Raw genomic sequence first — 15,848 nt, forward strand, 5'->3', positions numbered from 1 at the left:
AAAGGGAGGGGGGATTATCAGATACTACCAGCAAAACACTAGTCATCACTTCCTCCAACCCTAAGAAAGAATCATTTTCCATGTCTTTATAGCATCACACAACATTTGAGCTTTTAGTCTCATACAAAAACAGAGCACGTATAAAACATCAGTGGAAACTGATAATGCTTCCTGACATGAAGTATTGTTCCACCCTCATGTGTTTTCTTAAAAACAAAAGCAAAATAAACTGTTTTATACAAAAGTTAGGAGTTTAATGCATGTGTGTCCATTTTGGAAAAATACCCTCACAAGATAATTACCTATCGAAAAGAACAGCCTCATGAATAATGATGGAATTCAAATATTTTTATTATCCTGGTGGCAAATGAGAGATTTGTTTGAAACAAGACAAAGTGAGATGGGAGAAAATCCTCTAATTAATCATAATTAGCAAGACAGCATCAACCATAGACACTACTTTTAAAAGAAATAATGGAGTAAAAATGCTTTGAAAAATGAATAAAATGGTAAAAATAAAAATAGTAAAGTCCTAAGCAGTATAACTATCTGTATCAGCAGATTAACTAAAATTCATTAAAACACACTTTATAAAATTTGCCACTTATAAAAAAAAAGTCCACATACACTCAAGGAATTTAATAATTTTTCAACATTTTCTGAATATTTTTGCCACTATTCTAAGTATCATGTATTTTACATGATCACTAAAAGATAAAACACTACAAATGATAACATTCCTTGAGAATGCTACTTTATGAATGTGGTGTTAATAAGCTATTACACAGCTCTATCCAAAAGTATCTCTAGAACAGGTGATACCTAATGTAAACTACCTTTAAGCCATCACACACACAATCTCTGTGATTTCAATAACTTAAGCAACTACTGCAAAGATCAAAGGAGATGCTGTCACGTCGTACTACATTTTAGCTGGCCAAGCTGTAGACAGACAACTAATTATATTTACCTGCAAATATATGATTACAATTAACTTTTTAAAATTAAGATAATGATCTGAATAGAAAGGAAACTGGGTTTTTTGTTCTGGTCTGTCTCCCTCCATCTTTTCATTTTAAGGGGGCACTTTTGCTTCTAAACTGGCAATTTAGAAAAAGAACAAGGTTCTAACAATAAATGTAATAGAAGTGACCCTAGATATCTTCTAGTCCAACCTTCTTTTACAGATGAGGACACCAAGGGTTAGAATACAGCAAGGGCTAGAATCCAGAACTCATAACTCAACAGAAGGTATTTAACTGAGAATTGAGTATTTAAATTAGGAATTTAGAGTAATGAATGCTCTACTACAAGTCTATTTGACTTTGAGATCTCTATTTATGGTTCAAAGATCAGTTTGGATCTTGTTTTTTTTGAGTTAACATACACAGTGTGCTCATTAATACAGGTGTGGCCTGTCCACATTAAGTAATGAACAACTCATTTCTTCTGGCCAGCATCCATTACTTTAGATTAAAGGAGACCCATCATATAAAGACTGATGAGAGTAAGAATCTAGTATGTGCTGTGTGTGAAAAGTCACTTTAGCCACATCTGACTCTTTGCAACCCTATGGACTATAGCCTCCCACACTCCTTTGTCCATGGGATTTTCCAGGCAAGAATAATGGAGTGGGTTGCCATGGCCTCCTCTAGGGGATCTTCTCAACCCAGGGATCAAACCTGCATCTCATGTCTCCTGTATTGGCAGGCGGGTTCTTTACCACTACTGCCACCTGGAAAGCCCCAAAAATCTAGTACAAAGAAAAGTATACTGACCAACTTCACCTTACCATCAAGTTACAAGAGCAAGGAGACATGCAAATAACAGAAAACAAAATTCAAATTCTAACTCATCAAAAGAAATAATTCATTAGGCAGCCTGAAAATGAATGGAGGAACTCAGGCACGGGAGGGAGGAGGCTAAGGACAAATATCTATGGTTAGACAAAGAAAAGTACAGACCATATAAAGCATACAGCAGCAAAGGCTGAGGTCAACAACCCTCTAAAGCATTCAAAGGAAGAGTCTGGTGTGGTGTGGACAAGTGTTCCACCCTGGGAATGTATCCTAGAAGAAAACAATAACTGAATCAAGATGCAAAAAGCTGAATTCTGGACTAACTGGAATGTAAAACTTTTTAAAAATCTTAATCACAAAATGAAGACACAGCAATGAATAGATCAAACCAAAGGAGTATGTGTATAAAATATCGGTAATACGCACTTCACAGACAAACAAGAAATGGTCAATAAAGGGCAAATCTATCTGGACTGGTTACATCTGAAGTTCTTACCAGAACTGAAATACTTGTACTGAGGAAATGAAATATACCACGGACAGTTTACATTTGGGCAAATATTAGCACTTGAATCATATCACATATATATTGACCAAGATACTGATAATATTGATAATAACCAAAAAATACTCAACCAGAAAAAGGAAAAGATTCACTCTTCTCTGAAAGCCACAGAGGAGGATCACATAGCTACATTAAGCTACATGTCCTAAAACACATATATTTCACTATAACTCTAGCCTTCCAACCATCAGGCCCTTTTAGACTTAAGTCTTAAGTAACTAAAAACTATTTTAAAACAAACATTCATTTTTATGTATGCTGAGAATGCAAATGAACTCTACAAAGACATAAGTATTCATCAGATACACAGATGATACTACCCTTATGGCAGAAAGCGAAGAACTAGAGAACCTCTTGATGAAAGTGTAAGAGGAAAGTGAAAAGGCTGGCTTAAAAACTCAACATTCAAAAAATGAAGATCGTGGCATCCAGTCCCATCATTTCATGGCAAATAGATGGGGAAACAGTGGAAACAGTGACAGACTTTTTTTGGGCTCCAAAATCACTGCAGATGGTGACTGCAGCCATGAAATTAAAAGATGCTTGCTCCTTGGAAGAAAAGCTATGACCAACCTAGACAGCATATGAAAAAGCAGAGACATTACTTTGCCAACAAAGGTCCATCTAGTCAAAGCTATGGTTTTTCCAGTAGTCATGTATGGATGTGAGAGTTGGACTATAAAGAAAGCTGAGTGCCAAAGAACTGATGCTTTTGAACTGTGGTATTGGCGAAGACTCATGAGAGTCCCTTGGACTGCAAAGAGATCCAACCAGTCCATCCTAAAGGAAATCAGTCCTGAATATTCATTGGAAGGACTGATGCTGAAGCTGAAACTCCAATCCTTTGGTCACCTGATGCAAAGAACTGAATTGTTTGAAAAAACCCCGATGCCAGGCAAGACTGAAGGCAGGAAGATAAGGGGACGACAGAGGATGAGATGGCTGGATGGCATCACTGAATTGATGAACATGAATTTGAGCAGGTTCCGGGAGTTGGTGATGGACAGGGAAGCCTTGCATGCTGCAGTCCATGGGGTCGCAAAGAATCAGACACGACTGAGTGACTGAACTGAACTGATTCATATCTGAAATCCCAACATACGGAACAATAAGAGAAGCTTCCCCAAGACTCCCAAATTCAAATAAACATAGAAAAGAGATTATTTACTAAACTTGTAATTACTTCTTTTTTTAATTTTAAAGACACCAGACATGCCTAGCTATCTAGTTACTACTGAAGGTGGGTAATCACCAAGCTAACTTTTAGAGCAGAGACATTTTATATTTCACTTCTCTCCAGATACTCAAACTCTCCTGGGACAGAGTAGGAGATGTCTCTGGAAAACACATCTCCTCAGCAAGAGGCTAAAGAGATAAACTACGCAAATATTTTATGAAAACATCTTGTCTTCTTAAGGGTAAAAATGAGCTGTCTGCATGTACCCCAATGTTCACTGCAGCACTACTTAAAACAGTCAGGACATGGAAGCAACTTAAGATGTCCATCGACAAATGAATGATGGTGGTACATATATTCAAAGGAATATTAGCCATAAAAAAGAACAAATCTGAGGATGAACCTAGAGCCTGTAATGCACAGTGAACTAAGTCAAAAAGAAAAAGACAAATATCATATATTAATGTATATATATATGGAATCTAGAAAAATGGTACTGATCAATTTATTTGGGGGGTTGCAATAGAGATGCAGACATACAGAACAGACTTGTGGACATAGTGGGGGAAGGAGAGGGTGGGATGAATTGACAGAGTTAGCACTGAATCAAATATATTACCATATGTAAAACCACCAGTGGGAACTTGCTGTATGATGCAGGGAGCTCAACCAAGTCTTCTGTAACAACCAAGACCAGTGGGATAGGATGTCGGTGGGAAGGAGGTTCAAGAGGCAGGGGACATATGTATACCAATGGCTGATTCATGTTGACATATGGCAGAAACCAACACAACACTGTAAGGCTATCACCCTCCAATTAAAAATTTTAAAAATGAGTTGTCTGGAAAGATAAATTGTGGCACAACTATATAATGGACTACATATAGCAATGAAAATGAACAAATCACAATCTCAACATGAACGTATCGAATAGTTCACAGACACAATGTTGAGGGAAAGAAGAAAAGCAAAAAATATGGAGATTGATTTTGTTCATATAAAGTTCAAAAACTTTTGAGGGGTACCTATAGAGGTAGTAAAACTTTTTATAAAAGAAAATAAGTATCCAAAAGTTAGAGTTACCTGGGGGAGGGGGAGAACAGGCAAGAATGGAAGCAGGTGGCACTCTGGTGTCCTGTCAATGTTTGATTTCTTGACTTGGATGATTGTTACAGGTGACTTCTTTATCATTACTGATTACACTACATGAATTTTAACACATATTTCTGTAAATGCTGTATTTCACTACAAAATAAATAAATGACGAATTTTTTAATGGATTCTAAACTTTGAGGTATGCAAGCAGATGAACCACTGGGTATAATTCTTGTTTAATATATGTAAAACATTCTGCCACTGGCTTTGCTCTCACCTGCCCTTCTCTCCTCATTGAAAACACAGATAAGAATCAGTGCTTAACATACAGTAGTGTCCACCTGACATCACCTCCAAAGAGGGTGTCCCATCATACACACAAAGGTACCAGTCCAAAAGTGAAGGGCAAAAGCTAGGCATCCATCCAAGTGCCTACCAGTCACCACCCATGCTGTGGAAAAAATGATCCTTCTTAGGCAGAGTGAAATATCCTTCATCATGGGAACTACTCCAAAACATTTTCTCATCAGAGTCTCAGAACTCAGCCAACTGCAGAGTGTCACAGGCACCTCCTATCCACTTCTCTTGCCACTAGTCTTCCTATTTGTTTCAGGAACTATAATCTGACCATAATAGCCATTTTTATGGAAGAGTCAGGAGTTTCACAGTTTCTCAGACTTTACTTATAGCATGGGCTAGAGAGCTATTTCACAACTCTGGGATCGAAACATTCTGCGTCAGAAGTGGTATTATGCAGGGCAGAATGTCTTAATTTCCTTATTCTTATTTTTATTGTGTCATTGCTGAGCTAACCCGGGTGGTGGAAGGGTGGGAACCACGTCAGAGAAAGAGAGGAAGGAAAGTGGTCAACCAATATTTGCATATGCCTAAAATACAAGGCGAATTTTAGACTTTAGGCAGATGAGCCTGAAGCAGTAATTCAATGAGAGAGAGCACAGGAGAATGACAGTCAAAATGTATTCAAACACATCAATGAAAGCTAACAGTTACCTCAAGTATTCCAAATACTTGAGAGTCAAAAGGCAAAAGGAGTCAAAAATTCAGCTCTAGCTCATCTAAATGCTGAATCTAAGTTTTTGCAACTGTAAAAGTTCACAAGTAATTGTTTGTTTTTTTTTACTCCCCAAAAGTGAGCAAAAATATAGGATATATTTTTTACTCTTTAGAAGATACGTATCTCTTCAATCCATCAATAGGGTTTTAGGTCAACTTTAACTAAAACTGAAATTAAAAAAAAAAAACAACAACTCGGGTCTTCCCTGGTGGTCCAGTGGTTAGGAGTCCACCTGCCAGTGCAGGGGACACAGGTTCAATCCCTGGTTCAGGAAGATCCCATATGCTGCAAGGCAACTAAGCTGTGGACCACAACTACTGAGCCCACGCCCCCAATAAGCCACCATAATGAGAAGGCCCCGCACTGCAACTGTCCAGTAGCCCCTACTCACTGCAACTAGAAAAAGCCCTCAAGCAGCAACAAATACCCAGAGCAGCCATAAAAAAAAAAAGAAAATTTTTAAAAACTTGTACTTTCCCGGAGAAGGGAATGGCAATCCACTCCAGGATTGACCCAAACCAAAAACCTTACTTCATAAGGGATGAAAGGTGCTAATCGAAGCAGCCTGGCCTTAGTCTGCAGAGTTATTGTATAAATTATGCCTCCTCAACTTAATAGTAAGGTATCTGAGGGTACAAATTAACAACAATAATGATAATTATGTTGGACTGGCAAGAAATACTAACGCTCAAAAGAACAGACTATATTTGAAAGGCAGAGTAATAACTGGAAGACCTTCGGAAAAACTATTTAGAGCTCTGAATCTGTATCAAGCTTCCCAAGTAATAGGAAGTAATATTTGTAATGACTTCAACTCATAATAGTTTATATGCTCAAATCCTCACATTGTGCTATGAAACTAGAAAAATTAGAACAAGGGGAAAGCACTTAATACTGAGGAATCAGAAAATGCTTCTCAGAAGTAGCCCTAAACTAAGATCTTAAGGGTTAACACAGTTGGTAGGAGGAAGAGGAAGTTCCCAGGCAGAGAGAAATACTCTTTTTATAGTTGTTAAGCATTTCAAATACCAACAAGCGAGCTAATCTATTCTATCATCTGACAGATATCAGAATACTCTTAACAGTATTTGAGAGACTCCATGAAAGGAAACTTTTGGAAAATGAATTTCCTGATATTCACCAGAGCTAAATAGTATGCTAAAATCATCATCTGTGGCAATTTTACCTTGGCATAGTTACCTTTTAACTATGAAAGTTAACATATCCTTGTTACAATTTATCCAACACAGAGGTTATAAGAAAAAAACAATTACAGCCACACCCCATCTAATTTTCTTAGGGTAACTAGTGTTAATTTAACACACATACTTACAACAAATCATATTCAATGTTCATATACAGATCTTGGCTTTTGTTTTCATAAAAAGAGACTATTTACACAATACTTTGCCACTTATTCATCAGGACAATGTTTAGATATATCTACCAACAATTGCAAAAACACATTTTCTTTTTTTTTTTCGTACTCTACATGAAATAATTTTGTTCAGTTTTTTTTTAAGGTATTTTTGTTTGGAAAACTCAACCTAGAAGAGTTGGGCTGACAAAAACGATAAAGTAGGAAATAATAAAAACCTAATTACTACAAGGTAAGTTTTCTTTTTTCTGTTGTTTGCTTATTTGTTTTGTTTCACAATACATTTTCTAAGCGACAAAGTCATTATCAAGTCTGCTTAAATTTTCATCAGTAGTCAAACAAAAATAAGCCTAAGTAACCTAAAACACCACATGCTTGCCCAGCCATGCCAAGTTGGTGTCCCTGAGAAATCCCCAAAAGGCTATAAGGGGTGTCTCATCAATTCAGTAAAAGGCTGAGTCAGATTCTGAACCACTGCCTCAAATAGTATTCAAAGAAATTAGATAAAGTGACCTATGAAGTCACTGTATCCACCCCCGTCTCAGGAAATCTTGGTCCCCAAAAATAATGACCAGTTTTTTGTCCTATCCAACTTTTATTACATAGAGGATAGACCATTCACCAAAGTCCGAGAAAATTATTTCATTAAAGGTTTTAAGGACTTCCCAGGTGCCTTGCCTGGTAGCTCAGCTGGTAAAGAATCCACCTGCAATGCAGGAGACCCCAGTTCAATCCCTATGCTGGGAAGATCTCCTGGAGAAGGAAACGGCAACCCACTCCAGTGTTCCTGGACAGAGGAGCCGGTCAGGCTACAGTCCATGGGGTCACAAAGAGTCAGACACAAGTCAGACAACTAAACAGCAACAGCAAAGGTTTTAATGTGTAAGAAAATGATAATAATAAACTCCCAATTTTCCAAACACTTATAAAGTTATTATTCTTACCTATCATCTTTTTCCCTAAGAAAAAAAGATTGTTTTCTTGACCGGAGCACTATCCTTCAGATAGATAATTAGTTTTAGCTTGGTTGCCATGCCCTCCTTCAGGGGATCTCCCCAATCCAGGGACCAAACCCAGGTCTCCTGCACTGCAGGCGGATTCTTCACTGTCTGAGCCACCAGGGAAGCCCAATTATAGCTTACTATTCACTCTGTCCTTATCTAGAATCACAACATGTAAGAGTCATATATCTAGATTCTTTAACTACTATTATCATTACCTACTCTCACACCCATCTGCCACAATATGTGGTATTCACATACACACTGTGCTTTTATTTTTTAAGAATAAACATGTTCACTCAAAGGCAATGGAAGAAACACATTCAGGTTAACAACATCCTATCCTAAAGTATCCAAAACTCCCTAAAGTTTTAAGAGACAAGTCTTTTTTTTTTTTTTTTGCACATACACTGCCATAAAAAGACTGCATCATTAGCTCTAGCACAGTCAGAAAAGATAAAAACAATGTGACATGACCTTGGTAGGCATACATTTTCATTTAATGTGACAAAATGAGATCATTACTTTTCTCCTAAAAGCTGACTACAGCTATCATTATTCACTCAAAACCTACTTACTTCCAATTCTTTAATTTTTTCTTCTGCTATCTTCTGTTTCTCTAACAGCTGATTATGAATTGCCTCCTTGGACTGAAGAATAAACCTAAAAACACAAAAAGGTTGAAGATTAAGCCACTTGACCACTATGTTCATCAATAACCATATGCCACAAACACTAAACGAAGAAAACCAGAATGATCATCTCCCAACTCAGAACAAATAAAATGCATTATTATGTTAATATGACCAACTTGCTCAGGAAACGTCCTCAGGCTGAAGCCTTCTTGGCTGAGAAGGAATAAAAGTTTAAAAGTAAATTTTGCCTTCACGGCTTAAGAAGGGAATCAGGCTTCAAGGATATTCATAGACAAAAGAAAAAAGGGAGATAAAAATCTATTGCAGGCTAAAGGAAAACTGAACAAACAATAAAAATCCCCCCAACTTTAATTTTTCAGTTTTCTGTATCAAATTTTATCTAGATATCTTTCAAACAATATTTGTAAATCACAGCTCTTCCTCCAATCTTTAAAAAATTTTCTTTGTAACAGCAGTAACTCATGACCTTTTAAAGTCACAATCAAGTACTGTGTTAGGATCAATGCATTAGTGTTTATATGAGTTCCTCACACAAAAAGCACTGTATAAGGCCCAGTTATCTTTTACTATATCCAGAGTGTATAATACCTCTGAAAAGCTCAAAAAGCACAAGTGGAAATTTTCAACTTTTTCCATTTTACATTCAGGCACATTAGTTACAGTAGATGAGGACAGAAATATGGGGAAGCTTTAAAAATTAATACTAAATCTGTTTTGGGACTTTATGTTCATAAGTCTTGCTGCAGGCAAAGGAAGAAAAAACTATTTTTATAGCCTAAAGTAAGTAAACTGAAATATTTCCCTTCCACTGGAAGCAAGGGAAAATCTCAATTATTCAAATTTCTTTCAAGATTGTCCAACTCAGTTATAACAAATTTTAAAAAATTAATTATGCAGACTGTTTCTTCTCTTTGCATATAACTTAGGAGTTTAGCAAAAAACTAAACATCATCTCTTAAGAAGCCACATAAGAAAGCACATCAAATTAGCAAAAGACTGTTTCCTCTACCTACGTCACAAAAACAACACTGTATCTAGGTAGGTTCTTACCAAGAGGGTCTGTTGTCACAAACAAAAACAACAAAAAAGGACAACTCTAGCTTTGCCCAGACACCTGGAAGGAAACTTTTCTCCTCTCTTCATGAATACACCCTGACACACATATAACACAGTCTGGCGTGATTCTCTCTTTCACTCCACAAATTATTAAGCATGTGTCCTAACAAGGACAGTCCAGGAAATTTAATTGATAACCCTAGTTTTCAGTACTAACTTGACCCTTTGCAAAAATCTTATTCATAAATTTACTGCAAAGATAGCCCACATTCATGCAAAACAAGGATTACCATGTAATGCTTTGTGTTCAAAATACTCATATTATTAGTCCAGGAGACAGGTGCTATTTCTTATAAGACTATTGTTTACAGAATATTTTTCTCAGAACTAATTATTTAATGTAGTATTCAAAGAAAAGAGTTGTTTTGAACTGTAGTAAGTCTTGGTGACAACATATAAAAAGTATTACAAATCAAGGCCCCAGAGTTACCAAATTATGTCATTATACACACAATTTTACTAACAAAGGCTTTTGACCAAGGAAATAATTTTCAGAGTAAAATATACATTTTTAAATAGCACTGATTGCTGGCCAGTGAGTAGTATTCTCAAATAATAGGTCATTAGACATTATCTTTATTAGTGTCTGAGAAATTTTCAAAGCTAAGATTAGAGGTCAAGTCATTACTTATGTGGTCTTTAAAAATAAAGTATCTGAACAGATACTAAATCCCTTGAGCAGAAAATAAAATTACTAGAAAGCAAGAACACTCAACAAAAACATGTTTTTCCATGACCACACACCCCTGAGGTATCTATACTGAACTGCACCAACTTCAAAGGCCAGAGAGATGTTATCGAAGTTGGCCAATCTTCTTACAAGCCTGAGGACTTCTCAGCCTTGAAAATTTTAAACAGGGATGAGTATGGAGTAAATCCAAATGTCTACTTCAAAGAATAATTACATAGATAAAATTCAAACCAAAAAAAACTTACAGGAAATTTGGTTTAGTCCTCAATTTTTAAAATGCCAAAGATACATTGTATTGAGGATTGGAAGGAATCCCCAGAAACATTTGGATTTCTGGAAAAGTCTTTAGAAAACACCTTTATCTAGTGTCAAAAAAAAAAAAACAAAAACAAACATGAGATGTTATTTTGAAGATAGCTATGAGTGGTATACAATAAGTATTATGTACACTGCTTCTCAAAGTAGAGACTCTCATAGGCATCTTGCCTGATAGTTTATGGAAAGCCAAATGGTAGATAAACTGTTCTACAGCTCAGAACGTGCCCCAAAGGAAAAACAGCATGAAATGAAAAGTTATTTTCATATAAAAAATGATATATCCAAAACATACTTATTAATACTCAGTATTACATAACCTACAATTGTCACTGCTTTGTAAAAAAGCTTCTACATTGGAAATCAATGCCATGTGGTTATGCACGTAATCTATCAACGATGCATAGCCTGCTGTTTCATTTCCTCATTTATTTGTAACTATGCCATCTGAAAAACATAATTTTACAATGACTTCTGGTTTTATCTGAGAAACATCAGAAGCTGTGTTCTGAACTGTCCTGCAGTTTGGTACATAACTTCTGCTTTCTAATGATTCAGCATGTATCAAAAGTGTTGTTCACTGCCAAAACACAACCTAGAATAAGTGGCAATGCTGTCTTTTGGATACACTTGCAAAGTATGGTAACCTGGACACACACTATTCAGAAATAACAATATGCTTATGATAATGCATTTTGTCTGGGTGAGAAATTTTTAGAATATAAAAACGTATTTTAGTGGTATTTAAGGAATCCACAAATTATATAGCATAGAAAAAGCTAAATAAGAATGATCATATCTTATTACTTTGTCTCATTCCATGATGATGAAAAAACTCTTTGCCTGTGTGCACAAAGACCTACATGCCAATTTTTTTCATAGTTTTTTAGCAAAACAAAAACAAACAACAACCTAAATCCCTTAGTAAAAAAGCAATTAAAAAATTAATCAGCCTTTCACAATTCTCCACATTGTAAAAGGCTGAGTAAGACTTCTATTATTGGCATCTTGTAGAGCAGACATCCAGGACAAAGGAAAAAAAATTTTTTTTTAACATTTTGCTGAACAACCACAATATTCCACAGTATGGAGAAAAGGGAACCCTCGTGCACTGTTGGTGGGGATGTTAAATTGGTGCAGTCACTACAGAAAACAGTATGCTGCTGCTAAGTCACTTCAGTCGTGTCCGACTCTGTGCGACCCCATAGACAGCAGCCCACCAGGCTCCCCCGTCCCTGGGATTCTCCAGGCAAGAACACTGGAGTGGCTTGCCATTTCCTTCTCCAATGCATGAAAGTGAAAAGTGAAAGTGAAGTCGCTCAGTCGTGTCCGACTCTTAGCGACCCCATGGACTGCAGCCTACCAGGCTGCTCCATCCATGGGACTTTCCAGGCAAGAGTACTGGAGTGGGTTGCCACTCCCTTCTCCGACAGAAAACAGTATAGAGATACCTCAAAAAATTAAATATAGAACTATCCTATGATCCAGCATTCCACTCCTGAGTATTTATCGGATGAAAATGAAAACACAATTTAGAAAAGAAATATTCACCCATATGTTCATTGCATCATTATTTGTAATAGTTAGGATATGGAAGGAACCTAAGTGTCTATAAATAGATGAACGGATAAAAGACATAAGATATATACATATATGTGAAAGTCGCTCAGTCGTGTCTGACTCTGTGACCCCATGCAGCCTGCCCGGCTCCTCTGTCCATGGGATTCTCCAGGCAAGAATACTGGAGTGGATTGCCACTCCCTTCTCCAGGGGATCTTCCCAACCTGGGGATCGAATCTGCATCTCCTGCATTGCAGGCAGATTCTTTACTGTCTGAGCCACCAGAGAAGCCCATATACACATAAACATATACACACACACAGAAATATATGATGAAATATTACTCAGCCATAAAAAGAACGAAATCTTCCCATATGTGACAATATGAATAGAACCAAATGGTGTCACGCTAAGTGAATTTAGTCAAATGAAGACAAATACTGTATGATTTCACTTATATGCGGAATCTAAAAAACAAATTAACAAACTTAGCAAAAAAGAAACACTGTTTTAGATACAGAGAGCTAACAGGCAACTGCCAGAGAGGAGGGGGTAAAGAGAAGAAACAGGTGAGGGAGATAATGAGGAACAAAATACCCAGCTGCAAAATAAATGAGTCAAAGGTATAAGATGTACAGCATGGGGGTCACACTCAACATCTTTCTATGGTGACATATCATAACTAGATTTGCCATGGTGATCATTTTGAAATGTACAGAAATATCAAATCACTATGATGCATAACAGGAACTAACATAACATTTTAGGTCAATTATACTTTAAAAACACACTAACTCATAGAAAAAGAAATCAGATTTGTAGTTACAAGAAGCAGGGAGTGAGGTAAGGGGAACTGGATAAAGGCAGTCAAAAGGTTCAATCTTCCTCTAAGACAAGTAAGTACTACAGATGTAGTGTTTAACATAGTAAATATAATTAACATTGCTGTATGTTATATATGAAGTTGTAGAGTAAGTCCTAAGAGTTCTCATCACAAAGAAAAAAATTTTTCCTCTATTCTTTAATTGTGTATCTATATGAGATAAATGTGCACTAAACTTAGGTGACAAACATTTCATAATGTATGTAAGCCAAATCATTAAGCTGTACACCTTAAACATACACAATGCTTTTTTGTCAATTACATCTCATTAAAACTAACAGAATAAAAAAAGAAATACTCTACAGAGGGTCAAAATGAAGTGAAATGTGGACATGAATTTGAGCAAACTCCAGGAGATAGTGAAGGACAGGGAAGCCTGGTGTTCTGTAGTCCATAGGGTCACAAAGAGTTGGACACAGCTTCGAAACTGAACAATTACAAGAAGAAAGCAATAAACTGGTTTTCACCTTGAGTGATTCTGCTGAATCCTAGAGACCATGAGCATCCAAACTGTCAAGGAAACAGGATTTAAAACAGGAGATAAAACCTAGGCACCATCCAAAGTAAGGATGTTATTAAGATAATCCTGCATTAAAGGATTCTACCTCCAGCTGGGGTTGGGGATGGGGGTGGGACTTGTCTCTAAAATAAAAGAAGAAACTCGTCTACCTATACCATGGTATTGAGTAAAATGAAAAAAAAAAAAAGTCCCCTAAGAATCTGTAACCCTAAGCTGACTTCTTCATGGGTTGTGGTCCAAATTCAAGCTGATTTCCTCATGGGCTGTGGTCCAAATCCAACCTATCAGGGAACTACCTGGAAGTCGGTGGTGAGGACTCCATGCTTTCACTACCAAGCATGCGGGTTCAATCCCTGGTCAGGGAACTAAGATCCCACACGCTGTGCAGCGTGGCCGAAAATAAAACACGAAAATAATTGAGAAAAAAAAAAATCAACCTATTATATATGGTCCAGAAAATTTCACTCACAGAATTTAATTTACAGTGTTCCTACTGACATAAATGGCAAAGGTCTAGTAAACATGAAGATGGGTTAAGAAAAATTAATCAAACTGAAACACAAAGAGGAAAAAATGGCATGAAAACCAATAAAACAAAGCAAAAACAGGATATAGCAGGGCAAGAGATAATAATTAAGCTGTCTAACATATGTGTTAGAGAAGGAAATCGCAACCCACTCCAATATTCTTGCCAGGATTCCATGGACAGAGGAGCCGAGCAGGCTACAGTCCATGGAGTCGCAGAGTTGGACACAACTGAGCAACTAACACACAACATATATGTAATTAGAGACCCAAAAATAGAAGAAGAAAATTAGAGAATATTTGAAGAAATATTTGAAGAAATAACGGACAAGAATTTTCTAAAACAAATGAAAAAAAAGAAGCCAAATCACAGTTCCAAGACACCCAGAGAAACCCAAACAAAAATAAACACAACAGAACAAAATAACATGTAACATAATCAAACTATTGAGAACTAGAAAGAAAACTTTGAAGGTAGAAAATGACCCAAGGCATTAAAAGAAACAATGGTAAGAGTTACATCAAACTTCTTGCCACAAATTATGCAAGGAAGAAGACAATGGAATGACATTTTCAATGTACTAAAAGACAAAAGCTATTAACCAGCATTACACACACATTGAACATATCTTTCAAAAAAGAAGGGGAAATTCAAACTAACACACACTGAGAGAACTTATTCTAGCAAACATAAATAAGAACTTTCACAAGTAGTTGTTCCAGCAGGAGTATGATAACATGTCAACTTACAAAGAAATGAAAAGCACTAAAAATATTACAAATTAAGGTAAGTATACTGCTCAATGTTATGTGCCAGCCTGAATGGGAACAAGGTTTAGGAGAGAATGGATATGTGTATATGTATAACTGAGTCCCTTTGCTGTTCACCTGAAACTACCACAACACTGTTAAAATCAGCTATACCCCAATACAAAATAAAAAGTTTAAAGTTTAGAATAGCAACAACAAAAAAAAAAGATGTAAATATAAAACACATGTTTTTCTCACTGTTAATGATTTTAAAAATAGTTCACTGTCTAAAACATGGGTTGACAAACTATTGCTTGCAGGCTGAATTGGTCACACTCATTTGTTTACAGAATGTCTATGGTTGCTTTCTCCCAACAATGGCAGGTAAGAGAGCTGAGACAGGAATTATACAGTCAGCAAAACCCAAACTATTTATATCCCATTAAAAAGCAAGCCTGTCAAATTCTGTAAAGCAATTATTCTTCAATTAAAAAATAAGCTTGTTAACCCATGATCTAAAGCAAAATAGTAACAATGTACTGTGATTCCAATACATATCTAAAATGTATAACAATAAAAAAAGAATGCAGAAATTTGAAATATAACAAGATGAAGTGATATTATTAACAACAGGTTACAATAAACTAAAGACATATTAAAAAAATAAGGTAATAGCTAAATAAAAAAAATTTTTACTAAAGACTAATAAGTCAAAATGAAGATAACACAGGATCATAAAACA

The 15,848-nt window shown here is 36.2% G+C and overlaps 1 protein-coding gene across 2 annotated transcripts in view; it reads right to left on the reverse strand.

Annotated features, from left to right (window-relative positions):
- The window catches only part of PFDN1 (prefoldin subunit 1), a 69,220-nt gene that overhangs the window by 22,702 nt on the left and 30,670 nt on the right, over positions 1–15,848 (reverse strand). For both annotated transcript variants that reach the window (XM_061151461.1, XM_061151460.1), the window contains exon 3: positions 8,669–8,753. In XM_061151461.1, coding sequence (XP_061007444.1) covers positions 8,669–8,753 — 85 coding nt within the window. The remainder of the gene's footprint in view (positions 1–8,668; positions 8,754–15,848) is intronic.

Source organism: Dama dama, chromosome 9, assembly GCF_033118175.1.
Source record: "Dama dama isolate Ldn47 chromosome 9, ASM3311817v1, whole genome shotgun sequence".
Lineage (NCBI taxonomy): Eukaryota > Metazoa > Chordata > Mammalia > Artiodactyla > Cervidae > Dama > Dama dama.